The sequence below is a fragment of the Pseudopipra pipra genome, chromosome 4, assembly GCF_036250125.1.
Source record: "Pseudopipra pipra isolate bDixPip1 chromosome 4, bDixPip1.hap1, whole genome shotgun sequence".
Taxonomy (NCBI): domain Eukaryota; kingdom Metazoa; phylum Chordata; class Aves; order Passeriformes; family Pipridae; genus Pseudopipra; species Pseudopipra pipra.
In genome coordinates, this window is record NC_087552.1 from 42,118,082 (window position 1) to 42,144,641 (window position 26,560).

General features: G+C 38.0%; 1 protein-coding gene across 41 annotated transcripts in view; it reads left to right on the forward strand.

The window, feature by feature from the left end:
• The window catches only part of TENM3 (teneurin transmembrane protein 3), a 1,314,794-nt gene that overhangs the window by 1,095,691 nt on the left and 192,543 nt on the right, over positions 1-26,560 (forward strand). For 2 of the 41 annotated variants that reach the window (XM_064652588.1, XM_064652594.1), the window contains exon 1: positions 19,553-19,964. The exons of the other annotated variants lie outside the window; for them this stretch is intronic. In XM_064652588.1, coding sequence (XP_064508658.1) covers positions 19,910-19,964 — 55 coding nt within the window. In that variant the 5' untranslated portion in view covers positions 19,553-19,909. Of the gene's footprint in view, positions 1-19,552; positions 19,965-26,560 lie in introns of those variants that run through there. 41 annotated transcript variants of the gene reach the window in all.

Here is a 26,560-nt window from a genome sequence, read left to right on the forward strand (position 1 = left end):
GATCCACAGGTGTGAGTGTCTTATAATCCAGTCTTTCTGAGCATTCCCTCCCTTTCCAAGATTACACCCATGACAGCCCCACAGAGGTATTTGTTGCTGGTCTTGATATTGTTAATATTAAATATTAAAATTGAGTATTAAATATTAATATTTTAGTAGTTACACAAGTCTCCACACATCTTTAGAGCCTCTTTGTACTAACCACTTTTCAACCATGTAGAGGCATGGCCCTGTCCTCAAGAGCTTGTAATAGATAACAAAGGGTATATGAATAAATGGAGAAGGATAATTCAATCATATACTTTATCTTATATATTTTGATTTTAATTTATGAGTAAAAACCCAAATATTCCTATTTTCTCTTCAGCCAAGCTGTTGGTTGGCTGATCTGGAAGGAGAAACTGCAAATAGATATGCATTTGGATTTGCTTGCCCTTCCTTTATACTTAGGCATATGTCTGTAATATATAAAAGCTTGTCGCTTCTCTTCCAAATTTAAAAAAAATAATAATTTCAGATGCAATATTGAAAAATATAAAGAGAATGAAATTTATAGGTCATGTTCCTAGGCTTCCCCTTATAGTTTGCCATCTAAAGAATATCCCAGTGCTAGAAAAATGCCTTTTATAGCTAAATTTTACTGACTTTAGTCAAATTGACAACAATACAAATTGAGTCCAGATCCAGGATCCAGATTTATTGTAATTGTTTGAAAACAGATGCTGATTCAAATCATTGCATTTAACAGCTTGAAATAAAATGCCATTGTTTGGTGGTAAAGTGTTAATTTGTATGACTTGGGGTGCAGAGCAAACTGCTCCAAGGGGAGCCTCTGCTGTGCCATTCGTGGCTGTGCTGCTCAGGAGAGGCAGTGGGGCAAAGGCACAAGGAGGAGGCTGTTGCAACAGGATGGTCCTCCAAAATGGCTTGTTTTGGTCAGCTGGGGCATTGGAGAGTCCCATCCAGGAGAATGCTCCAGAGCAGCTGGACAGAAGCAGGGCTGTGTTTGCTTACAGTTGCAGTGATCAGGAATAAAATTTGTTTAGATAAGATTACCTGAGGCCAGCCAGTTTTTATAGTATAGTCTGAGCAGAAGCAACTCTGGGCAGACAGATGCTTTATTTGTAATGACTTGTAAGGATTATTGCGGTCCCTACTGCACAAAGCCCCTCAATGCACTCTGATGATCAAGGATGTCTGTCACGCAAGAACTGCTGAGTTCAGTCATACAGTCTGCTCCATAAAATTAACAAGAATATGGCTTGTTTCCTTTTGTGGTTGTATGACAGTATCAAAAGTTCCTGACCAGTTTACCTGGCCTGCTGGCAAGCATGTCTGATTTGTATGGCGCTCCTGCTTTTGGTCAGAAAGGGATCCAGTCTATCCATGCTTCTGGCTTTTGTGCATGCTCTGTTTAGTGTCATGTTCATTTTCTCCCACTGACCTTAACCTCTCATATCAGTGCTGTAAAAGTTCATAATTTCTTGAAGTGTTTCTGCTTTCTGTGAAACCTAACTATGAAAAAGTGATGTTTTAAATACTGTGTCTTGTTCTAGATACTATGTATTTTCCACATATTAGCATTTCTAATGTTGTCTCTGTTTTTGAATGGTTTCAGGTTTTTCTAATTATTATTTGATATTAAAAGTCATCTTGCCCTATAAATAACAACTATGTGGTGACATGAAACATATGTCAATATTTCATATTCTGTGTTCAGGAATAAAGTCTCTTCATGAAAACACTAGTTAATGTTTAAGTGCTTTGTTTATTTGGGGCTTCTAAGCATTACATGTTTTATAATCTGGTGGTGTATGATAACGTGAGACCGTGGTGTTTTTATGATGTTTTACATTGACTTATACATTATTGCAAAACTTACAGTTCTGTGGTCTCTGTTTTAACTGCCACAGTCCTTTAAATAAATTTCTGGGAATAAGGTTTAAATCTGTGTGATGACAAATAGGACTGCAATGTTTTCAAATTGATGTCTTCTCAGAGCAAAAGAGGGCCATGGCCACTCTGTCCAGCGGAGCAGTGTGATAGCCACACTAGCTCATCATGATGTCACTCTTCTTCCACACTTCTTTGCTTCAGTTTCCATGACTGGTCATCATCATTTTATAATCATTTTTAAGAATGTGCATGGTCCAACCTCTCTGACTCTTCATTACTCCTGTTACTACAGGGTTATATAATTCTATGGTGTCCTTCATGTGTTTCCAGCATGTTTTTCTTATCTCTGAATCAGAGTTCCTAAACTCTACAGAGTATGGCAGAGCTCAGTGGAAACCCACGACACTGTTGTAGCTGTTGAGACACAATGTGCTGATTCCAACAAAAATTATTTTCATCTTGTGCTACTGCCCCTTTCACTTTTTCCATAGTGGACTCTTCCTCTAGCCCCTTCCACACTCCTGGCAGTAGGTGAACTCTATGTTCCTGTATTTCTTATTAGCTTGAATGGGGAGTTATAAAACAATTCAAGTGAACTTTTTGCTCTTGACAGTCACTCAGTCACTAGTGCCCTCAGGGTTATCTTATTGGAGCTTTTGTTTCCCTTTTCAGAGTTAATCAGAGACATAAAGACTATTTTGTCTTGAGAGCTACAACCACTGAAAAGCAACGAAGGATCAGCACAAATCACTAAACTTCTTATGGCATATAAGTCTTGGTCATCTCATTAAGTATTTATCTATGCTCTCTTTTTTTTCCTGCAGCTGTCATGTTTCTCAGAGGGGACATGGTACCTTATCACCACATCCACATATCTTTATGCCTCTTTGTGAAGCAGCAATGGGAAGCTCAATCTTTTTTTTAGCAAGTCAGACATAGAAAAACTGCTTTTAGTTTAAGCATTTTTCAGTCTTGCAGGAGAATATTCTGGTGTGAGCTGTTTTTAAGTTCTGTTTGCCTGAGTATGACCTGGCTTTCGTACTTCATTATTCTTTGCAGTATCTGAATTCTTTGGGATTTGTTTCTGATGGTTTGGTTTGGGTTTTTTTAATTTACCTGTTTGTTTGGATTTGGGGGTTTTTTTTAGTGGGTTTTTTTTTGGTTTTGGTTTTGGTTTTTTTTGTTACTAGCCTTGTAGTCTGCATCATTAGTATGGTTTAAACCATAATGAGGCATTTCCCTTTTTTGCGGACTTATTTCTTTTCTGAATAAAGGATTTCAGTCATGGGAAGTGAATACCTGGTTTTGTACAGGTTTGTTCATCTACTGCATGAAGGTTCCTGTACTTTTCACATTGTTCTTGATGTCGAGTGTCATTGCAGCCTAGATGGGTTGCCCATGAGTGGATTGCTCTTCTGCCATCTGGGTCACTATGTATTTTAAAAGTACTGAGCTTCATTATATCCCAAAGAGTACTTTCTGACCCCAAAGGAGAAGGGAAAGTAGAGTTGTTGGAACTTGGCTGTAAAAAGGAGCTAAATTTTTCTATCAGTAACATCTATACGTACTGAAGATTTTTTTTTTCACCTGTCCCCACAGGGTGAAATATTCATATTATGTTTTCTGTATTATTTAGCTTTGGAAGGACAGTGGAAAACTCTGCTCTGTTTTTTATGTGTTACTGTGTATTGAAATTCTGGCTTTTCCTGAGTTATTCTTATATGTATTTATGGACTCCTAGTCTCGTTTTAGAGGACATGTATGCAGGGCTTAGTATACAAACACAGCAGCTTCTTATGATGCAGACTCAGAATTAAGGAAGTTTTCTTGTGCTTCTGTATTTTTGATTTTGTCAAGAGGATTGCTAACTGCTCACTTCTGTATGTTGACGGGAACATTTGTATTTCTATAACAATTCCAGTCTAGAATTCATTCCCTGCTACAAGTTTTTCCCAGTATTCTTTTTATCCTGTATGTTTGAAATACTGTATTTCACTTTCTGATGTTCTATTCAGTATGGCCATTGAACCTCTCTACTACGCTACAAGCACAAAATTTTGATCCTATTTTTATCTAACATCTCTGTATTTCAAACTACTATCATGATGCATAACAACTATTAAGTCATTTGCTGCACTTACAATCTCCATAACATTGCTACTAGAATTTACTTTTCATTCTGTTTTTTCAAGTTTGGCCAAAATTTGACTATTTCTCTATTTAAAAGAAGATGTTTTCTTGTGTATGACTGATCCTTTGACATCTTTTTTTTAAATTATTTTCTCTTTGGATTCATTTAATTTATTCTGATGACTGATACTGTGCTTTGTGTAAATTCAGTGAGTAGCTTGTCTGAGAAATTCACACTAAAATGCAAGCAGATGAGATGATTTCTCTGAGTAAGCCAAAATAAGTTGAATAGAGGAATATCCTTGTCAAAGAAACCTAAAGAAAGTTTTATGTCTGAAATTGTGAAAGATAGTTTCATTTGTCAGCTATTTTGAAGAAAATAAAAAGTTGAGGCCAGAAAATAAAGAAAACAAGCATCAGTTGTTGTTATAAATTCTTGTGTGTGATTCTGCTTTTTTTCTTCCCTCTCATGGGTTGTAGATGTTGACAGTGGCCATAATACAGAAATTTTACGGGAGTTTTACCAGAACCTTTACCAATGCTGAAAATCTATTTCCAGAGTTGTTGTCTAGATCCACTGTAGTGGTTGAGTCATTAAATTCTCTAATCTTGTGGCAGGTGGGTGAAATTAAATTAACAGGACTTTAAAATGTGCTTAAACTTGGGGCTAGTAGTGAATTAGGTTCTGTGTTCAGGGCACAACAGACTTGAATGGCTCCTTTGAAGGAATCCTACCCTAGAGGGCTGAGTAACTTCATGCTCATTAAAAGTAGGAATCATAACTTGACCTTTGGCAATAGATTCTCTATGCTTTTGACTGTGCTTTAGATGAGGCAAATAAATGCGGTGCTTTAGATGCTGCTGCAGTTTATATGGAGTAATGAAAGAAAAACTCGTCTCCTTCTACGTAAAGACATTTTCGCTCCCCCTGTTGCTACTACACATTCAGTGGCACTGACATAGAAAAGAGAGGCATTACCAGAGTCAGCAAGACCTTAGGGACCATTGTTGTTTTAAGCAGTGCAACTGAAACATGCTCTGAACAAGGTAAGAGGACAGTAGTCTGGAAACCTCTCATAGCTGCCCCTTTCTCAGCCATACAGCCGCTAGTGGGAAGTGTCACCGACATGACTTGGTGCGTCGGAGCCTTTACAGTCCTGGATGGCTGCAGGCAGCTCTAATTATTTGTTGAAGTCTGCTGATAGCACAGCAGGTAGTGTCCCAGAACAGTGCCGCTCAACTTCACAATTTGCTTCCTGCTCAGAGGTGAGAAGGGCTATTGAACAAGAGCTGTAGGATTATCGGAGGTGTTGAGAGAAGCTGCTGCCTAGAGGGAATGACAGTTTGTTTTGTAAAGTTGTTTTTGTTTGAGAGTATATTTTAGCAACTGTTTCCCCATTAGCTTCACAAAATATTTGAAGCTGTATCTGCTTTTCAGGTAGAAAATGTCTATAAAGTAATCTCAAGATATTTACCAAACCATTGTGGCTTTTTCCTATCCTTTCTTTGTCCTCTTTTCATCTTCTAAATTGCATTTTCGGAAATTAAATAATGATGGACTTGTTTTGTCAAAACTCCTTAGCCACTGCAGCATTACAGCCCAAAGAGAGTGTGGGAGTTTTCTAGCAATACATTGAATTTCTGGTCTGATAATTCTCAGGAACAAAAGTGTGATTTCAGTTGCTGAAATCCCCACTGCTGTATTTTCAGGTAATTACTGGGAAAAAAAATCTTACTGTATCGGAAATGACGACTGAATGTACCCTAATTTTCAACTACTAGTAAGTTTAGAGAATACCTCGTGTAATATGAGTATCTTTTGCTCTTATACATTCATTAGATAAGTTATATACCAGTCTTTGAGATGTTTTTTCATCGCCCTTATCAATTTGTGATGACGTTTGGGAGCTGTTATTTTATTGGAATGTATACTTGTTTTCGCAGCTATATCTTAATTTTATTTCCTTCCCCTTTCTTTCTGCTTTTTTTTTTCTCTTCACTTTCTGCAGCTTTCTGTTGTGTGCATACAGGTATTACAAAAACAGAATTTATGGTATTTTGTAGTGTCTCTACACCATGTTGTACATAATACCATAAACAGAGCAACAAAAAGTCAGATGGTGTTTTTAAGGAAGTGCCGCGCTAAAAATTACTGCAGACATTAAATAGTAACATTGTCACGTGCCTCTGATCTTGACAGATACTTGGTCATAATTGTAGCCTGTCTGCAAAGATTTTGTATCTCATATTTAAGAAATAAAACATGGAATAATAGTGCACGTGAAATGGTTTTGTACATTTTTTCTTGTTAACATCAACTTTGGTGCTTATCAATTTCTAAATATTTTCTAATTCTGATGAAGATTAACCATATATTAATTTTTACATTCTTGCAAAAATGGAAAAATAATAAAAAATATATTAATTCTCATTTTGGTGTGGGGCAGGATTCGGATCTAGGGTACTTTGCTGGTTCGTTTGCAGGTGGCTCCTGACTTCAGGTATCCTGTTTAGCTTCCCATCCTCCCAAAGGCTTAGGCAAGCAGCCCCAACCCTCATTTTCTCCCCTGTCACTGGTAGTGCTCTCTGTAGTTGGTGGCAGGGACATGCTCTGCCTTATTGTCATTTTAAGGTACTGCAGATTTTACATTTAGCACTAAGTGCCACAGCTTCTATTATGAGGAAAAGGATTTCTTTAAATAATTAAAAAGGGTTGTGTTCCCTCTCCTGGTGATGATTTGAAGGAACAGGGAATTGTGCTGAGCTCCATGTCGTTGGCAAGTGAGGGTCGCAGTCAGACAAGCCCCGCTGGCAGCGGCAGAGCCATGTAAGAGGTTTCTGCTGCCAGCTGCTTGTCCTAGCCTTCCCCTGTGTGTGCCAGCTAATGCCCAGGTAGCTACTCCCTAACCTGGAGTGTCCAAACAGTCCCTCATGCATTTCTAATAACAAAGCCTTTTTAACCTGTTTTTTTTTGACGGGAGGGTTAGGAAATGAGCGTGTAGTTGTGACGCTGAGGGGTGTTGTTCCCTGGCTCTGCCTGCCGACTCCCTGGGTATCGAGCAGCTGGAAGCAATAACCTCTTCACCCCACTCAGATGCATCCAGGGCAATGCATCTGACGATGGCCTTAGGCAGTCAGAGCTTTCTTATGACTTGAGAGCCTCAAGGGATTTTAGCCAGTCTCATTTTCGGTTAGTGAATGGCCTGGAGATTCAGTAAGGGTAAGATAATGATAATGCTAAGATACTCAGTAGCAGAATTCAAGAAGCTCTTACAGTTTTGCTTGTGAAAATTTGGACCTCTGCGAGTTCTCACACACATAAGGTAGGGGGTTTTTTTTTGTACTGAGGTGCAGAAATTCCCATTGTAAGGATGCAAGTTTTTATAGCTCTTGCCTGAGTTCCAGTCCTACTAGGTATATAGGCAGGTGACTTAACTGTGATGTAGCTGTGTATACAGAGGTATATTTCTAAGCAGACTATGCCACAACTCATATTACCCTTCTTCATTACAATTTGAAGTATGTTGCATGCTTATAAGACAACAGAAATAATCTGCATAAATATTCTTAATAGAATGAAAGAAAAAACAGCTTTAACCTTTCAGAAGGAACACTGGAATACTTCCATTCCAAATCCTGACAAAATAGAAGTCCTCAAAATTTTCATGATTGGTAATACAAAAAAACCCCCAACAATTTCTCTGTAGTTCATTGGAAACATTTCCCAAAGATAATTTTGAAATGCTTTGTTTATATTTAAATTGTATACAATAATTTTTAATATTGATTAGTTTACATTTGGAATCAATATATTTTAAATAGGCAAATAGGAGTATTTCTGAGATATTTCAAACTGATCACAGAGGACTGCTTTGGAGTGCTCAGTTTTGTAGCACCTCCAGAAAGTTTAATCAGTGTCTCCTTAAAAAATAAGGAGCCTTTAAATATAGCATTCAGGACTTCTAAATCCCTTTTGGAAAGAGGAGTTTGATCCAAAACCCAAGACAACAGTATTAAAACACCATTACAATGCTATTTTTTTATTATAATGGCATTTCAAAATACATGCTATCTAGAGATGCAGACTTACAAAATATTGTTTCAGAATATGTGATGTTGGTTGATTGGCACAGAAATGGATCTGTACTCATGTGGGGTTTTTTTTAAATCGTGTTTAATGTTGTTGCATAACTGAAACTTGATAATTGGGTTTTCTCCCTTCACTTTGCTCCCCCATTTTTTTTTTTACTCTAAGTGCTCTTAATGCAGTGACATAAAATTATAGTAAATGGAGCTAAAGTAAGATGTCTGTTCTTAAAGCATGCAACATAGTTTTAGCATCACATCTCTCATCTTTGCTTTGGACTGTATCAAAGCAAAAAACAATCCCTTCTTACCTGGCTGTTGCAGATTACTTTTAGCAGGGTGATGTCAGGTGAGAGGTGCACACTTGCATGTTTGCTTCAGAAACCATGACCAAATGCTGAGATGGAAAGAAGGATTCTTATCCAATAATTTTGTATATTTATCAGTGAGAGCGTCTCCCTCTGTAATACTTAAATCTGTGCTTAGAGAGGTCACACTACACTGAGTACTAAAGGTTGAAACAAAATTTGTGTTGGCGTGTGTTTGCATCCATGCAGGGAATCACTTTGATATTTTAGGGGAGAATTACAAATAGGAGGATAACATAGTATGATTTCTGTCTGTGTACCAAAACACACATGTTTAAAAACAAAAGCTTTTTCCATACTTTGGGATATAACACATCAGATTCTTTATTTAAATTCCATTTTACTGAAGGAAGAAGAGAAAGGGGGAAAAGAGGAAAAGGTACTTCTTTCTGCCAAAGCTACTCTCTCTGAAGAGAGGGTACTGCTGCAATTTCATATTCAAGCTTTTAGCGGTGGCCATCAGTGCTTGTTGAGATCTACTGAGCCAACAGTAACAGTCACCTTATTTTATCCAATATTGGCATTGTCTGACAGGCTCACGGTACAGCTGCAGACCACTGGCTTCTTGTGGCTTTGGGGAACAGTCTTAGTGTAGCAGCATCAGCCTGGATTGCTGTGCATCTGAGCTGCAGGAGCCAGGGACAGACTGAGTCAGGGCCGAAACTTTTTTTCCTCACTTGCAAAAATAGGCTGCGTGCTTTGTTTTAATACCCAGCTTTTTTGTCAACTGTGTAAAGAGGAGCTTGTTCTTCAGTTTAAAAAGACACTTCTCTGTCTTTTCCCTTTAAGGCTGTAGGCAGAGATGATCAAGCTGATCTGAACACCTGTTTTCAGTTTTAATAACTTTGCCATACAGATTTTCACATTTGTGTCAGTAGGAGACAGTGTGGTAACTACATTGTATTAAAAAGGCAAAAAGGAGGCAGGTCAATCTGGACCTGTGCCTTCGTTTCTCTAATTGAAGGGAGACCCTGTCTGTGTGGCTTTTGCTTCTGGAATTTTAATGACAATTAAATATTTCTGTTTAACGGTATTTTTCTCATTCATATAATTTTTCTGAATTAAAATTCAGTCTTTAGGCTGTACTTATTTGTCAGAGAAAGTAAAGCAAGCAGTGAGCTTCACAGCAAAGCCGCTCCTGTCAAAATGAAGGGTTACAGACCAAGGGAACTTATTTAAATCCTGAATAATTACCACTGCTTTCAAAATCAAAAATCCTTAAAATTCACTATACCTACTCACAAGAGCAGTGATTGGGAATTTTCCCTAGTGCTGCAAATGGTTTGCTAGTCCTTGCAAATCCAGATCTTTGGTAAATGGCTTGAGGAAGTAAGTGGAAAATTCATAGTGCCGAGCTTTAAAACAGGCAGGAGTGATGGCCTTGGGGGAGGGAGGGACAGGAGGATTTTTCTTTTATGTGTTGCAGATTTATTTTTTTTTTTTTTAAAATGCATTGACAAAGAGAAAGGAAAAAAAAAAAACCAGCATATCTGCAAATGGCTACTGCCTTATGTAACCCACTGAATTAAATGGAGTTCCCTACAGGCATGGAGATGTGGCCACATGGAGGAAGATGTGAGATTGAGCCATAGTTAGAAGATTTAGAATATTAATGACTTTTTTTTCCTTTTACATTTTTATTCATTGTAGTTTTTTTCATTTTCTCTGTGCTTTACACCCACAGGAGTCTCCCAGGACTCCTTTTTGCTCTTTCTATGTTAGGATGAACTGTTCCCCAGTCTTGTGAACAAAGCTACAATTACATTGTTAGAAGAAGATAATCTCTGTGAGCACAAACAAGATCTTTGAGCATGTAAGCAAAGGTGAGGCAGGTAGGCTTACATATGAAAACAGAAATTAAACTCATGATTTCCAAGAGCAATATAGTTTTCTGTGATTATCCAGTATTTTTTATCCTGATTGTTGTGGTAAGAAATTTTATTAGAAGTTGAACAGCTGACTGGAATATGGGGTGTGTTTATATATAAAATGGATCTCAAATCTGTCTGCAGAACAGAGGAAGAATTGTTTGCTTATGATTGAGGCAGTACTGTTTTTGAGGCTGTTTCTTTCCATTCTTTTTCCTAGATTTATACCTGACTTTTATAGTTTGGAAATATTTTTTTTTTCCCAGTTGTACTTTTTTAAAGAATAATTTGTTAAAGCCTTGAAGAACTAGTGTTGGCATTCATTGAATAGACTGTAAATGTCTAAAACATGAAGTATTTTCTGACTACACTCTACCTAAGATGGTAAATCCAAATTAACAAGGCCTTGAAAGTAAACTGTCGTGTTCTAGCTTGCCAGACTAAGGGAGACAAAGGAGCAGAACCAGGCAGGCTACATAGCCCAATGAAGAAAAAGAAAGTAATTCATTTTTGTCTTCTTGTCTGGTCTTTTGGTAAACCAGGCTTGCTGAAAGACTTGTGCTTCCTTTGCTTTCTTGAGTGAAAAAGTATTTGAAAAATAAGTATGTGGTTTAAAAATCCAGTGCTCCATTGATGATATTAATGAAGCCCAAAAAAATCAATAACTAATTTTATCAAATATACCAACTTCCAGAAGCATAATTAAAATTCAGAAATAGCAACAAGCATAGTGCTTAAGTACTATACTGTTTCAGTTTTATTTCTTTTAGTATTTTTAATGGATATCTGTATCTCCTTCAGCATTTTCTCAGTTTGACAGTATGGTCAAGTAGCATAGGAATGTGCAGAGCCAGACTCAGATTTTTTTTCTGAGCCCACTCACAATATAATAGCTTGTAGCCTATAAATGTCTTTTCTGCCCAACACATCACAGGCATGTATTTTTCAAACAAAAGCTTTGTGTTTCAAATTTATATTTTAATTTAAATGCAGTAAGATGAAATGTTGTGGAGAGAGCAGGAATGTCTTATTTTATCCTTATCTGATTGTGAAGGGGAGAAAGAAAAGCTCATTATCTAATCAGACATATTTTTAGCAGGCTTCCATAATTGGCATGAGACCCTCAATCTAAGTACTTTTTTTATAATGGAGATGAGCTGATCCTTTCATGTTCACTGGTTAGCTGGAACACAGTATCAGTTCACACAGAGCTTTGATACTCTCTTCTTTAGGGGTAGTGCCTAAACAAGGTCCGAGTCTCTAATATTATTAGTTCTTATAAGAAATTACGTGCTTATTCATTGTAATAATTGCACTACACTACCTAATTCCACTATTCTGGTTTGCATTTTTAAATTAATTTTGTCTATTTTATTGTAGGATTGTTAATTTAATTTAGCTAATTTCATTTATAAATCTTGGTACATGTATACCCATTGGTGCTGCTTCTCCAGATACTGCTACTCTTGAGTAGATCCATTTAATCCACAAAGAATTTGTGTAGAGGTACCCAAGTTACTGCCCAAACACGAAGTAATGTATCCATGTGAGCCTAAGGTAATCAGAAGCAAGGCTTAATAGCCTGTGCTCATTACTACAGTGAGGTAGTTAAACTGATCCCAAGATGCAAACTACTGTTTGCACATTTGGCATTGTGTAGAAATGTAGAAATACACTGGCTCCCTCAAACAGCCTTCTTTTTCTGTTTGTGCTGCAGCCTTCAGTAATGCAGAAATTATCAAAGATAGTTCAGACAACTGTTGCCTACTGAGAACATTCACCTCCATTTTAATATTTAATTCAAGTACATGTAAATATCTGTGAAAAGCTTTCTTCACAGTTGTGGTCCAAAATAACTGTTTTTTCATTGAGAATTTCAGGTGTGCTCTGTGCCAAAATAAACTCAATGTGTGTTTATATTCTAAAAGGTTAATCTTGTAAACCAGAAGTTGTACAGGAAGGTGTTATCTGTGATGCCTGGGTGAAATAAGTGAAGCCCATAGCTTGGTGTGTTCATTGCGTGTTTCTGATAAGAAGCTCCATATTCACTGTCAAAATTAAGATGGTTTGAGAGGTGTCTTACAGGTTAGTTTTGAATGAGTGTTCATCTGTCAGTTACTACAGTTGTCTCCTGCTTGCTTGATCTGTGATATCTCTCAGCCTTCAAAACCAGCTTAGGCTGAGTAATCAGAAGCGTTCGATGGGTGATAGTGACTCAGGAAACCCTCTCAAACTTTAAGCTTTCTCTGTTGCTTCAGTGAAGTGAAACATCTACAGCTCTCTTGGGTCTGTGAGACTTTGGAGAAAGAGGCTATTGGACTTTCATACAGCAATGAATAAAACATAAGCACTGAGAGTTAATAGTGCATAGAACTTTCTATTTTTTGTGCAAGTTTTTTGTTTGTTTGGGGTGGGTTTTTTAGAATAAAATGTCACCAAATTTCACTGCAGTTCTCTGTGTGGAGCAGCACCTTGTGTCTCACTGAACAGCCCTTTTACTTTGAGCTACTGCATCTACCTAGATGTGCAGTTGATATCTGGACAGTTGGGTGTCCACCTTTAGCAAAGATTGTCAGTAGCATTTCTCCAGGCTTAATGTTTCTGAGTGTCCTCCACAAAGCGTTTTTTCTCAGCTTGCCAACTCCGCCCAGTGGAGGACTGGCCAAAAGAACTATTGTAAACTAGTTGATGTTTGCTGCCTTTTCTGAAAGCTAAGAATTCCTAAGTGGCAAATCATCCTTTTTGCTTTGAAATTTGATATGTAAGCATCTCACTTTGGGGTTTTTTTAATTTAGGTTTTCAATTAGGGAAAAAGAGTTGCGGTACAGATCATAGGGCAAAAGTACTTTCAGCCAGATTTGTGTGCTTTGATCTAAAGTAATGCACCAGAAGTAATAAAAGATTAAATGGCCACAAACTTTAATGTCAGATTTAGTAGTCATTAAGATCTTTCAGGTGTTCTGTAATTGTTAATTCAGTTCTTGGTTCATTCAAAAGTATATTTTTTTAATTTGCAATTGAATTGGAACTTCAGAATTATTTTGTTAGTTGCAAAACTTTTATGTCCTGTGTATCATAGCTGCCATTAAGCATTTTCAAATACAACGTTTTCTACAAAGCAGGGTCACTCTTGTATTTTAAAGTCCTTTTCACAAATTAAAAATGCCACTAAAGGACCTGCATCAAAAGTACTGTACATACTACGAATTTCTGTGCCTAAGAGGCACAATTCTCCCTCACTCCCACAAACCCTGGCATGACACAGTCATATGTCAATTTTCTTTTTTTTTTCCGAAGATTTTGCAAATGCCCTTTTTGTGAAAATACCAAGGTGAACTTACTGAGGAGTGATGTAACTGTTCATGTTACTCTCTTTGATAAATGTCTTGACAAAACTTCCTTACCAGGAGTTCCTGTTGGTTTCTCTTTTGTTGTATTCTCTAGCTGTTGAAGGGTAAATAAGTTAACTGAATATTCAATGTAATCAGCTGGGTGTTCTATTCAGGTAATCATTCGATCAGTACAGTCACATAGGTATTTTTGAAGATGTTGTGTTTATTATGAGAGACTCTACAGTAAAGAGATGATCAAACAATAATTTTTTTTGAGCTGATATACAAATGGAGTTTTTATCAGGTACAAACATCTCTTAGGACCATGTTGTTTAGAAAACCAAGTGTTCTGAGTGTTCTGAGCTGAAATATGAGACCTGAATTCGGGGTTAAAATACATGGTCTTTCGAGGCTTAAATAACGAATTCAGTTTTAGTTCTGTGACTTAATAGATATTTTATAATGTATTGATCTGAACATTGAGTTGGACCCACACAAAAAAGTCCCTTTCTTCCATATTTAAAGTAAATTTTAATGAGGAAGAGCTGGTGAAGGTACAACAGAGTCGCCTGGATTCTGACACCTGTGTTTAAAAGCAGTTTCTCAGACAGGTAATCCACAGTAGGTAGAACATGCCCATACATTTGGTATTAAAAAAAAAAAAAAAAAAAGGTGAGTTTTCATGGTATGATGCATCCACAGAGATGGAAATAGTCACACAACTGAAAAAAAAAAAACAACCAAAACCAAAAAACAGCCCTTTGAGTGGAACAACAGTTGTGTTTGATTTGAGTATGTCTCTTGGAATTTCTTTAGAAACCTCAATTTTAGAGTGCCACTATTTCAAATTTCTGAATGGTTTGCACTTCATCAAAGAAGCGTATACATGGTATGGTTCGTGTATATACATATATGAGTATTCTTATCGATTTATGTGGTTACAAGTATAAAATATTCATACCCTAATAGAAACTAAAACCAGTCTTTATTGAGTTAAGCTGTGAATGGGGACACCAGGCTGCAGAAATGATTGATGGTTTTCTTACCACATGTAATAGCCTAAAAGGATTTCACAAAACCTTTGTTCACACACTTAAAAATTACCGGAGCATTTCCTGAGCATTTCCTGAAAGTAAAGAGCAGATAGTATAATCTTAAACTGCTGCTTGAGAGAGATTTTCCTAAATGTTGCTTAAAAAAATTGGTATGGGATTTAAGGGAATTTTTTTTTTATAAATGAGCACTGTAGATTGCAGTTGCATATAGACTGATATATTGTTGTAATCATTTTTGTTATGGCTTTTTTAACACACACTTTCCAACACAGAAATTAGAAGTAAGGTTAATTATAAAATATGATTCTATAAAATTTTTTTTTTGTTTCTGTCTGGAAATTACCTGCAAGTATATTGAGAAAGAGTACCAATTGGATTTCACCATTTATCTTATAACCTCCTAAGCCTGCACTCCTTTTAAAGTCCTCACCCTTTGCACCCTTATTACAAAGCTGCCACTATTGCTTCCTTGCTCTCTAGTTTACTGGAGTGAACTCCACACCTCACTGATGGTGTTATGCATCCCCCACGATATGCCTACTACAGTTGTGTTTTAGTGTGGGTCAGGACTGTGGCCTTTCAGCAGATCTCATGGCTTACTGAACTTCAGTGTGTCTCACAGAGCACTATCAGACCACACTCTGGTACGTGTTGGGTGGCATGAAATTGGAAAACAGTATGCAGAAGTGCTCTTCCCATCCTCAGCTGCGCACATGGTCTTGTCTAAAGGAACATGCTGGAATTAGCATGAAGTGAAACCCTTAAAATACAAATCACTTGGCCATTGGGTTCTTGGCAGCAGCTGCTCTGTCCAGCAGATCTGCTCCTTTTGGCATGCTTTGTTTTACAGTGTTTCACGTAGCCATGGATGGCTTATGAGCCCTGTGTCCCCGCTGGGGGATCTGCTTTCCTAGGGCTGCAGTGTTTTTCTCTGATCCTCAACACAGTTTTGATCCTGTGAAGAAGAATTTGAGAGGGAGCAGTTTAAACTGGGTACCAGGAATTCACGTCATTTGTTGGAGAGGAGTATTCATGTTGTATGCTGCAATCACTGTACTTGAAGACTATAGTACTATTTTGTTGTGGGTAGCACCCTCCTGGTATTTTTTTCCTACCCCTCCTTTTTCTCAGGCTTGCTTATCGTCAGGAGTCAAATTATTCATGGACTATGTACTTACTCCTGTATCACCCCAGTAATTTACTACAACTTCTCTGTTCCTTGTTCCCCTTTGATTGGCCTCTCCATGTAGTCATGTAGCGCATAACACAAAGATGGATTGTACGGCATTCTCTGCTGGGGAAAATCAACACATAGAGCAGGCTCGCTGCCAAGATGCTCATAATTAAACTGTTGCTATGGACAGGATTACATCAATGTTTCTATCAATCATTTGTTGCAGTTTTGTGGCTATTTGTACTTGGATTTTTTCTAGGTTTTAGTTTTTATCTTCCTTCTACTTGCCTTAGTTTTCAGTTGAAGCGTTGCAGCACACAAAGAGATGTATAAATAAAAATAATCATTGAAAGACACAGGAGAAAAAGAGAAGCCAATTTCATCATTTTGAGTTTGCATTTGAAGGCAATATCTTGGTGAGGTGTTTGCATTATTTCAGCTAGTAGAAATGGCCAGACGCGGTCATTTCCACTGAGCAGTCATCATACTGTTGTGACTTAAGAGTTGATGCAAAGCTGCCATAGCACGGTACCAGTCTGGACAGACAGAGTGTTAGCAGTCTGCGTTAAAATGTTGCAAATGTGGTAGAATGGCGGATGAAATAGAAAAACATCAGCAAGAGGTTAAACCTTTCATTTTTATTCTTCTCCCATCCCTTCTGATTCACGTGCAGTAAGTTGTGAAATGGACTAAGGACGGTATAGCATGGAGTACACTGATGGATTGGAACAGACCTTGCCTGAATACAATGGCTGTGCTTCACCTACTACTGTGTCATTGCTACTGTTATCCCTTATGACGATGATCTTCAGCAAGTAACTCCCTTCTGTAGCACTCAAAATGTTTGGTGTTATAGCTAACTAGTGTGCAGTGCATTAAACGTAGAGAGATGCAGGACTGCGGCCAAAATAAGGTAGTCTGAGAGGTAACAAATGATATCGAGTGCAGCTGAGATCACTGTAACAAGATAAACAGTGTGGTGTCACAAAATTGTCTCCCTGTTGAAAAAACAATCCATATTTTATAGATTGCGTAAAAATTGAAGGATGGAGTCAATTATAGCCAATTATGATGCTACATTTACTGGAGTATTTTTTATATCCTTTGGGGAGAAATAAGGAAATGTTCAAGTCAGTCAGAAAAACCTTTTGTGTTGGCTTCCCTGTTTTATCTGAATGCAGTTTTTCCCCATTTCTTCAGGTGAAAACTGCATATGATAGCTGGGACTAAATATCTCTAGGAAAAAGATTTTTTTTTTTTTAGTTATTTTCATTTCTTCATGTTGCACAAAAAATTATGATAGATAATATTGCAAATAGAACAAGAAAATAGTACATCAGCTCCCCTCACTTACATTTGGGTTTACTCAAAAGGAATTGTAAATGCAGCCTGGTCATGGCAAAGCCTGCTTAGACTGTGCATGATGACATCTTGAATTTGACTTGCTTCTTTCCCAAAAAGGAGCCTTCATGTCCCTTAAGACATACCTATTAAATACTACATATTTTTTACTTCAGTCTATTAAAGTGAAAATAAAGGAGTGAGATCATGGAATGGTTTGCTGTGCCCCACAGTTGCTTTTCAGTGAATGGGATGTAAAATGGGATACAAAAGCAGTATATTGAAGATGAACAGACAGACGTGTGTTCTTAAGAGATCTAGCCATCGTCTGAGTGGCTGAGAGGCAAGTATTTATTTAATGGCATTTACTCTGTCATTTAGATTATCTCCCTCCTCTGTTTTGATTCCCAGATAGCTTATGGGGGAGCTGTGCATCCCATCTATCTTGTGCTGTAGTACTGTGAGGAGTAGTTTCCTTTCCCTAGCAAAGCATGTTGTTGGTAATTAATGAAAGATTCACGTGTATGGAGAAATAAAAGCTGTCAATAAACAAAGTTGTATGAGTGATGTTTCAAAGTGTTATCCTCCTCCTGTGTTCAGGATTTCATTCACCAGCTAACTTCAGAGGGTGACCTAGTACATGTGCCAATGACAAAAGCTACTTGTAACAATTCAGATCATGTTTTCTGCTTTATGAAATGGGATTGTAAAAATCCTCTCAAAAACGACATCTGAAATAACATTAAAACACAATTTCCCTTTGATAAGGTTTTAAGGCACTCATATGAAAAGTGACACTGCTTTGAGTAGCTCTGTGTCAGCATTATGCAATGTGTTGCACATAAGTGACATTAATCCATTAAGGGTGTGAGGTTCACTTATTTTTCTCATGAAATCATTAAATACCTTTATTGATTTCTGTTCAATCAATTGCATTCCGCTCCAATACAGCAATCTCTAGACATGCTAATAGTGCTGTTTCTAATAAAGTTTATAGGCCATAGTTTTAAAGACAGATATTGCACTCAAATTATCATGCCTAAGTGAAACACAAAGGAGCTTAGGGAAGCAATAATATTGTGCTATTTGCAAATTACCTGAACCTACTTTAATGCAGAAGATGATTTTGTGACACAGATACTCTAAAATCAATAATTAACCGTCTTCAGTACATTCTTCACTTTTTCTAATTGTTGAAAGTTTGGACTGCTGCTGTTGCATGATGGTAAAGCATCTTTTATAAATCAAAAGCAAACCTGTAAACCCTGTCATAGTAAATACAAAATTTGTAGTACTAGTTTTTATGATGAAGACTCTTTAAAACTTGGATCATAACAAATGCTGTACGTTGCAATGGTGTGTACTTACTGTATTACTAGCTTGTTTTGTCATGTGAAGCAGTGTGCGTGTATGAAGTGCTAATAGATCAATACCAGTAAGAATACCTTTCTTCTTAATTTTTTTCATGATGGAGCAAATCTCTTAGGAGGAAGTACATAAGACTCAATTAAATATAACACGTGCATTTTAGCACTGTATGAATGGATGCGTACTAGACAAAATTAAAAAAAAGAATCTTCTGTCCTCCTTGCTTGGATGCCATCCTAATGACTTTATCTTGACAGCCTGAGCTTGTTTCCTTTCCTTATGGATAACTTCAGTTGTATTTTCTATTTTTCCTACTTATAAGGAAATGAAGCTTCAGATGAATTAAGAATCTGACGGAAGACTTGTGATAGTCCCGTTAATTTTTGCAGTTATCTGCTTTGTAGTCGTTGCTTTTTACCTCACCTCTTCTAGCTTTTTTCCCTTTGGATGCAAACAGTTTCTCAGAGTAAATTGCCGACTTTGCCCTAAGCATAGCAAAAGCAGACGGGTACATTTATCTCTGCAGCTAAAACGTGAAATTTTTGTTTCCAAGCAGTGAATCGCATCTTGCAGAGGAATTACTGTTTGTTTTTTTAGTTTCTTCACTTAGGACCCTTAAGGGACTCTGACAGGTCTTGTCAAATAGTGTCGGTCATCCTTTTCTCAGACACCAAATGATGCCAAGTAGTGGCAAGTTTTATTGCATTGTGTCTGGAGAAGCTGTTGTTCACTCAGCATTTTCTTCATAGGCTGCCTGCCTGATTTCGTTGAAGGAAACCTGAGCAAGGCTGTGTTATTAATGAATTATGACAAGCCTTTTGCCTGTCAGGCAGAGAGGCTCTTGCTATCTCCTTTTAAGACAAAAACTTAATGGAAGATGCTCAGCTGGGCAAGCTCTCTGATGATACTCCTTAAGTGCTCATCCCAGGCTGATGCGAATACGCAGAGAGCCGTGAAGCTGCAAGTGGCAGCGTTTAATACCATCTCCCTCATAATGCCTGACTAATTTTCCGGAGAGCGATCGCCGCAGCTGCTGTGAACGTGGTTATTTGTTTATTTTTCACCTTGGTCCTGGCGGATTGCTGACCTGGCTAATCTGCCGCAGGCGGGGGGCTGGCGGCGGGGGGGACACGGCGGCGTTTCCTCGCTGGCAGCGGCAGCGCTCCCGAACGTGACAGGATCGGCAGCCGGAGCCAGGGAGAGTTACACGGGCTGGCTCCCAAGTCCGCCCTGCGAGGGTAGCTAAGCAATGCTGGCGAAGGATGGAAGGAGGCGATGAGGGAGCCGGCTTATGTTTTTCTTAATGGATGTTTGTGAGCAGGAAGGAGATGGCGTGGGCTGTCGCGGTGAGTTATGGAGCGTGTTTCGCGATCTCCCTCCGGTCGGGCGGCTCATTATGTTAAACAGTGCAGTTTTTAAAGCGCCGTAGCTCTCCTTTATGTGCCTTGGCCTTCATTTGCTGAAATGCTTCAAGTTCACAGTGCTCAAGTAATTTTGGAAACGGGATGTAATTACAAAGGTTTCTTATGCTTACCAACAGCTTTTTTGAACCAGTGTAATTATCATTACTTGTGGATACTGTAAATTGAATATCCCCTCCCTAATTACATTAAACTCGAGGGTTGGCTGCTTAAGCAGCCAAATAAGAAAAGTTCACCCGTTACTATAAATAGCAAAATTGTTCTCTTAGTTCTGCTGACCTTTAAAGCGAAGTGCTTTACACGATGTTGCCAGGTGTACATTATAAAGATAGCTTGTAATTAGACCTGTAATGAGGAATTCTGTTGGAATGGCTTTCTGAAAAACTTAACTTATTCAGTGTTTTCTAACTGCGTGACAGAATTAAGGTTTCAAGGTGCATCAGGACTTTCAGAAGGGCTGGCCACCGTTTTGCACCTCACCTGTTCTACTGGTGATTTGTAACTGCCCAGTGCTAATGCCAGAGCTCAAAGGCAGCAGCTGCAGCAACTTAGCCCTGCCTTTTGAAAACAACGTGGGGTCAACAAAATGATTCATCTAGTGATCCAAGGGTTTCTGTGATTAATTAATATTTCTTCTCTCACTCGAGGAGACAGATAATGACTTAATTTGTAGTGGGCAGCAGAACAGAGAGAGGAAGGAGGTGGTTCGTTGCCTGATTTGGGTTTTCTTTGGTTAACAAAGGTAATGCAGTCTTGCTGAAATGTTGTCTGTTGTGATAGAATGATGCAGAGCTTGAGTTAGTGAGTTGATGTGCCTGCCTTGGGTTCAGTCTGTGTCCTGTCACAGCTTCACTGATTCTGTGCGTTGTTTTATGAACACGAGGCATTTCTCTGAGAAGTTTGATTGGCTTCCACTTACTTGCAGTGACTGAAATTTTTAGTGTATTACTACCAGCTAATATTGACTTTGCTTTTTTCATTCCGCTTTAATTAAAACTGTACTGTTAATTCCCTGTAGAAGCTTTTTTTGTTAGTTGGGACAACCTATGTTCGCAGAGCTCTTCCTGCTGAGTGTCCTCCATGACTTGTCTTATAAACATGCTTGGAAAGGACAAATTGAAAAGTGTCTTCAAGAAAGAAAGAAACTTCAACTACAGTGGAATGGTAGAAAATTACAGCTATAGAAAAAGAATAATAAAAAAACACTTAATTTCATACTGTAATACTATAACATTTGAATTGAAATAATTCCTAAGTGATTTTTAATTCAATGTAAGGCTAGAACAAAGGCAAAAAATTATTTGCAACTCAGTCTGCTTTAAATGTGTTATTAGTCCATCTGCAGCAGGTCTTAGCTAACAGGTTAAACTAATGAAATACCCTGAATAGTTTTATTTCATGTTGAAAAATACGTTCATATTTGATACATTTTTGAGTTTAAAATTAAGGAATAATTATTTATCACAGTTCTGGTTTCCAATGTATTCTCTCTTTCTGTATTTATTCTATTCATGATGGGCAAAGCTGCTGTACAGATTGTGATGGTAGTGTATTTCTCTTATACACAAGCATGTGAATATGTGAAGTGAATAGACAGTATTTTACGCAGTAAGTAAGTATACAGAGGGTAAGTAAGTAAGTGGAGGGTACATTATATGTAGCCACTGCTGATAGACAGTGCTGATTTGTCTGATATTTAACAATCCAGATGAAAACCAGAACAGTCTCATGGCTCATGCAATTAGACAAAGATCAGTCCATTAGCACAAGACAAATCTTTTCTCATAAAAGCAAGTAGATGTTGTAGTAGAGATGTGTAGAGATTAGCTTGAAATCTGAAGGCCTAGACTTAATTTAGTTGTTCCCTGTTACAGAAGCTCAGTGGGTAAAAGCATTTGTCTGTTGTTCAAGCACCAAAGGGTCTGATTCCAGCAGCACCTTGAGCAGGCTATCTGATAGGAAAGAAAATGAGGAAAAGAGAGCAGGGAGAAAAGCAAGACTTTAAAGATTTTTAGATTAAGTTGTTTTTACTTACCCTTTTGTGGGAACTTGTACTTATCCTTAAGACTCAAAATCTTGTTGCTTCAGGATGGCACAGCAAAGTGATTTTTAGCTGGCTGTATACTGCTGGAGTGAAGGCAAATCTTCAAACTTGTCCTTTCCCAGGGATTTGAAATACTGATAAAGCTTGTGCATTTAGCTATAGCTAAGCTTTTGTTGTATAGTAATGCCTTTTAATAGAGCTTATTGATTATATGTGTGTAATTCATCAACTTCTTTTTTGAATGGTTTATCAGCAAGTATCTAGAAGACGCTGTCTCCTTGAATTTTGGATACAGTCTCAGAAAAAACTCTTTTGAAACTGGGATGCAGTGTTAAAACTGTTGTCTTTTTCCCTCTAATTATAGGTCACTCTTCTGTTTTGAGCTGCTTTCTCTTCTGCTCCAACTTTTGTAGAAGTAAACATAAAATACTCAGTGATAAAGCATGTCCCTGGAAGCAGAGACAGTATATGAACTGGGTGACATTATGAAGTGGCATAATTGTGTTCTCTGTGTTGTTTCCTGTTCAGTTCCTAACAATACCCAATATTTGGGCTGCTTTCTTTTGGCAGCTGAGCACTGAGCTGACATTTTGATGGCACTATTTATTGTAACCTCAAGGTCTCACTCCTGAGTGGTAATGTTCAGCTCAGAGCCCATCACTGTACATGTGAAGTTAAGGTTATATTTTCCCATTCCCTCTACACTTATCCTCACTGAATTTAATTTGCCATTTCATTGTCTAGTCGCTCAATTTCATAAGGTCCTGTGATTCTTAACCACTTGCCCTCATCCTTACTGCCATGAATAAATTTGTATCATCTGCAAATTTGTTTGCTTCAGTGCTCAGCTACCTTTCCAGGTCAGTTACAGGTATGGGAAAAGTAGCAGATTCCAGCACAGATCGCTGTGGTACTCCACTGGTAGGCTTCCTCCGCTATGCAGTATTGGCCATTTACCACTAATTTCTGGTTATGTCTCTAAATAATTCTGTTGCTCTGTGGAGACCTCTATTTTGCCATGGGTGCATAGTTTCTTTAAAAGCCTTTGGTGAAATACTTGCTAAAAGCTTTTTTGAAATCCATGTAGGCTGTTTTGACTGGATTGCTGGTCTCATATATTTGTTTGAGCTATTCAAAGCAATGGGTTAATTTTGTAAGGCTTCACTTAATGAAAACTGAAATTTGATTTTTCTTAGACATGTGCCCACTTAGTCTTTTCATTATTATAGTTTCTATTAACTAGCATATGGATGTCAGGTTTGCAGGTGTCCATTCCCCATGAGCTTCTTGGGAACTTGTATTAGAATTTGGCAGCACATTAGCCACACTGGAAACCTCACGTAGCAAGGCACTGTGGAGAGGGATGATACATTCTTCTTAGTAGTTCAGCTATTCTACCTTTTCAGTTTTCACTCTCAGTGAATGCTGTCTGGTGCCAGCCATTTGTTACTTCATGCAGAGAAAGGACTGGGAGTTTTTCATACACTTCTGTAACACCCAGCACAACAGGGTTCCTTGTACCCAGTTACTTAATAGTAGTAATAAATTAAAATCAGATCAGTTGTTAAAAGCTGGGTTTAAAAAATGCAAGTCTTGCTTCTGCTATTATCTGCAAGTTTTAGTACCATACTATTCTGTTTTGCTTTATTTGATTTTGTACATTTTTATTTCCCTTACTGGTGTTTGAGAGAATTATGCAAACTGCTGAAGAACAGGCAGGATTTCACTTACAGAGAATGGGACTTTTAAAATCCTGAAAATTTATAGAGTTGTCATTTCAGTTAAATAAATCCAAGATGTCATTTGAAACCATGGTACTCTAGAAAGCAAGCAGTATTTTTAATTTGGCAATTTCCTTTTATTAAAAACACATATGGCCTCCATCAGTAATTATCAGTCTTAAATTACATTAGACAAATTTTGGCTTGTGGGCAATAAATATGTGACAGCACCATGTGCGCTTTGTGAGTGAAGCTTTTGTGATGCTTCAGTTTTGGGGAATATTCCTGTGACATTCCTCATTACACAGCTCCCATTCAAAGCTGAGCAAACTTATGAATTGTATAAAAAAAAGGAGATGTTTGGGGTCACAGTCTATCATTTCTTTAGACAAAGCTGTGTCAATATTTGTATTATGTATTCAGATTTTAGGGATTTGGAAATGATTTTTACTCACAATAGGCTGAAATTTTGAATCCTTCAGGTTTCTAAGTTCTTTTAACTCCCTGAAGTGGGGTTCTCACTCCACAAGCCAGAAGAGTATTGCAGGTAAAATGCTTGACAGCAGGTCCTTTTGCTTCTTGAAAGCAAAGAGCAGTAAAGCTCCTCAGGTGTTTGCAGAAGTGTAGCCATGATTTTACTGCAGAGCTCTGCAGAGGAAAGCTCTGTCCCACTCCATCCATGGAGGCAGAGCAAAAGATTGTCTGTTCTTGTGTTTTTATCTTACAAAAATGGGCTTTGTGGTGCTTTATAGAGTCCCACGTGATGTGAAAATTGGCAGCTCTGATCCTCCAACTTCACTTTGCTCTGTGTTTCCCATCCTGTCAGTCCTCAGTGGGAGAAATGACTGATTCTCTTTTTCTTCTGCCGTGGGCGTTCAGGGGCACAAGTTATGATTCATCGCAGACGAGCCACTCAGTCTGATACTCCATCATGCTCGTACTGGAGGAATGAGAAAAGAGTACCAATGTAACTGGGATTACAGATTTTTTTTCCAGTTATGCTTAAGGATTTTGCCAGTTATAGGAAGAAACAGTTTCTGTATTGATATGTTTTCCATTTTTCAGTATGCAAGCAGGAAAGGTGAAGATAGAGCAAAACAGGGCAAAAATCACTGGATAGTGAGATAAAATGAATTATAAATAATACATGGAACTAACATGATATACTGAAATGGTTAGTCAGGTTAAGATTAAATGAAAATTTACCCATAGAATTGAGAATTGCTTATATAGAATTATACAGAACTGCTTGGTAGTGATTTTGTTCCTGTTCTTTTCTCAATTACTGTGGACAGAACAGGAAACCAAAGTACTCTCATAATTCTTCACCACACAAGGAAATACAGTGTAAAAGAACCGCCAAGTTCTGCTCCAACCCCACTTTTTTAATGATAAGTACATGCATTTTAAGAATTTCAGGGTTCAGGAAAACTTCCCCACATCCCTCCCCACTGTATTCATAATGTATAGAGTTTTTCTGGGTTTTGCCTTCAGAAAAATCTTGTTGGCAAAATATCTTGGTAGTGTCAGAAACAGGGCAGGGAACAAGTTGGATATCAGCACTCCAATTTGCTTGGACACTGGCAAGATCCAGAATTGGTATTGAGGAAAAAAATTCTTCATGTGTCTGAATGACAAAAAAATTTGAGGCCTTTCTTCTTAGGTTTTGCTTTCAGTAAGAATCACCTGCTAGGATTACAGAGGCATATTACACCCATATTAAATCTAGTTCATTACAGGGATTTTGAGCATTGCTCTTCTGGGGACTAACATCTATATAATAATAATTTGGAAAAGTATAGGAGAGAAACTGTTTAACAAGAGTATTTTTAAAGTTTGTTTAAAACATAAAATAGATATAGATATGGAAGAAGACACAAACTACTTTTTAAAGAAAGAACAGCAAAGTGGGAGTTTAAGTAAGGATGATAAGAGGCATTGTGTAGAAGATGGTCTGGTCTTTGGGAGCTTTCTGAGGATATGCCAGTGACAGGCATGAGCTTATGACAGCTCATTTTGTAGTAGCACTGCTTTTTTGTATGTAGCAGGTCTAACATAAGACTATGTATATCCACACTTATACTTTTTCACACCTGCCTGGTGTTTCTCTAAGATAACAATGTTGATTTTCAGATTTGGTATCAGACATGATACTTACTGGCCACGAACTGGCCACTTGTACTTCCTTTCTAAGTAGTGCTCTTGGAGTTACTGTAGGGAATAAGAGACCTCAAGCACAGATAAACTGGGTGGCCATAAAATTATTTTAGTAGGTGAATTAAAATCCAGGTATTTTATGTAGGCACTTTGTTTTGAGCGTTCTTTCGACTCCTTTCAGGGAGGTACAGCTCACAGGCTATGTGCTAGCTAGATTTGCAGCCCAGTGGTTAATTCAGTCAGATGTTTGCTGCCCTTCAGGGCCTGGCTGAAGTCTTTTGGTGATTGGCTTCCTTTTCTCAAGCTCCCACTTCTTCAATGCACAGCAGCAGGCCAGCCTAGCTCACAGCCAGCACGCTTTCTGCTCCAGAAAGGCATTTGGTGAGGAGGGTAACCAAGGCCAAGCTGTGTGAGTTATTCTTCAGTCACAGTCTGCTCCCAGCCGCCCTGTTTCCTGGCAGCAAGGGAGCAGGCAGGGACTGCGTTGGGCACAAACCCAGGGGTAATGGTCATGCAGAACAGTCATTGTGTACAGGTTTAGTAAATCCAGGTTTTCTGGGAAGTTCTATGCTTTCTGCTATGGCTGTGCACTTGCAGTC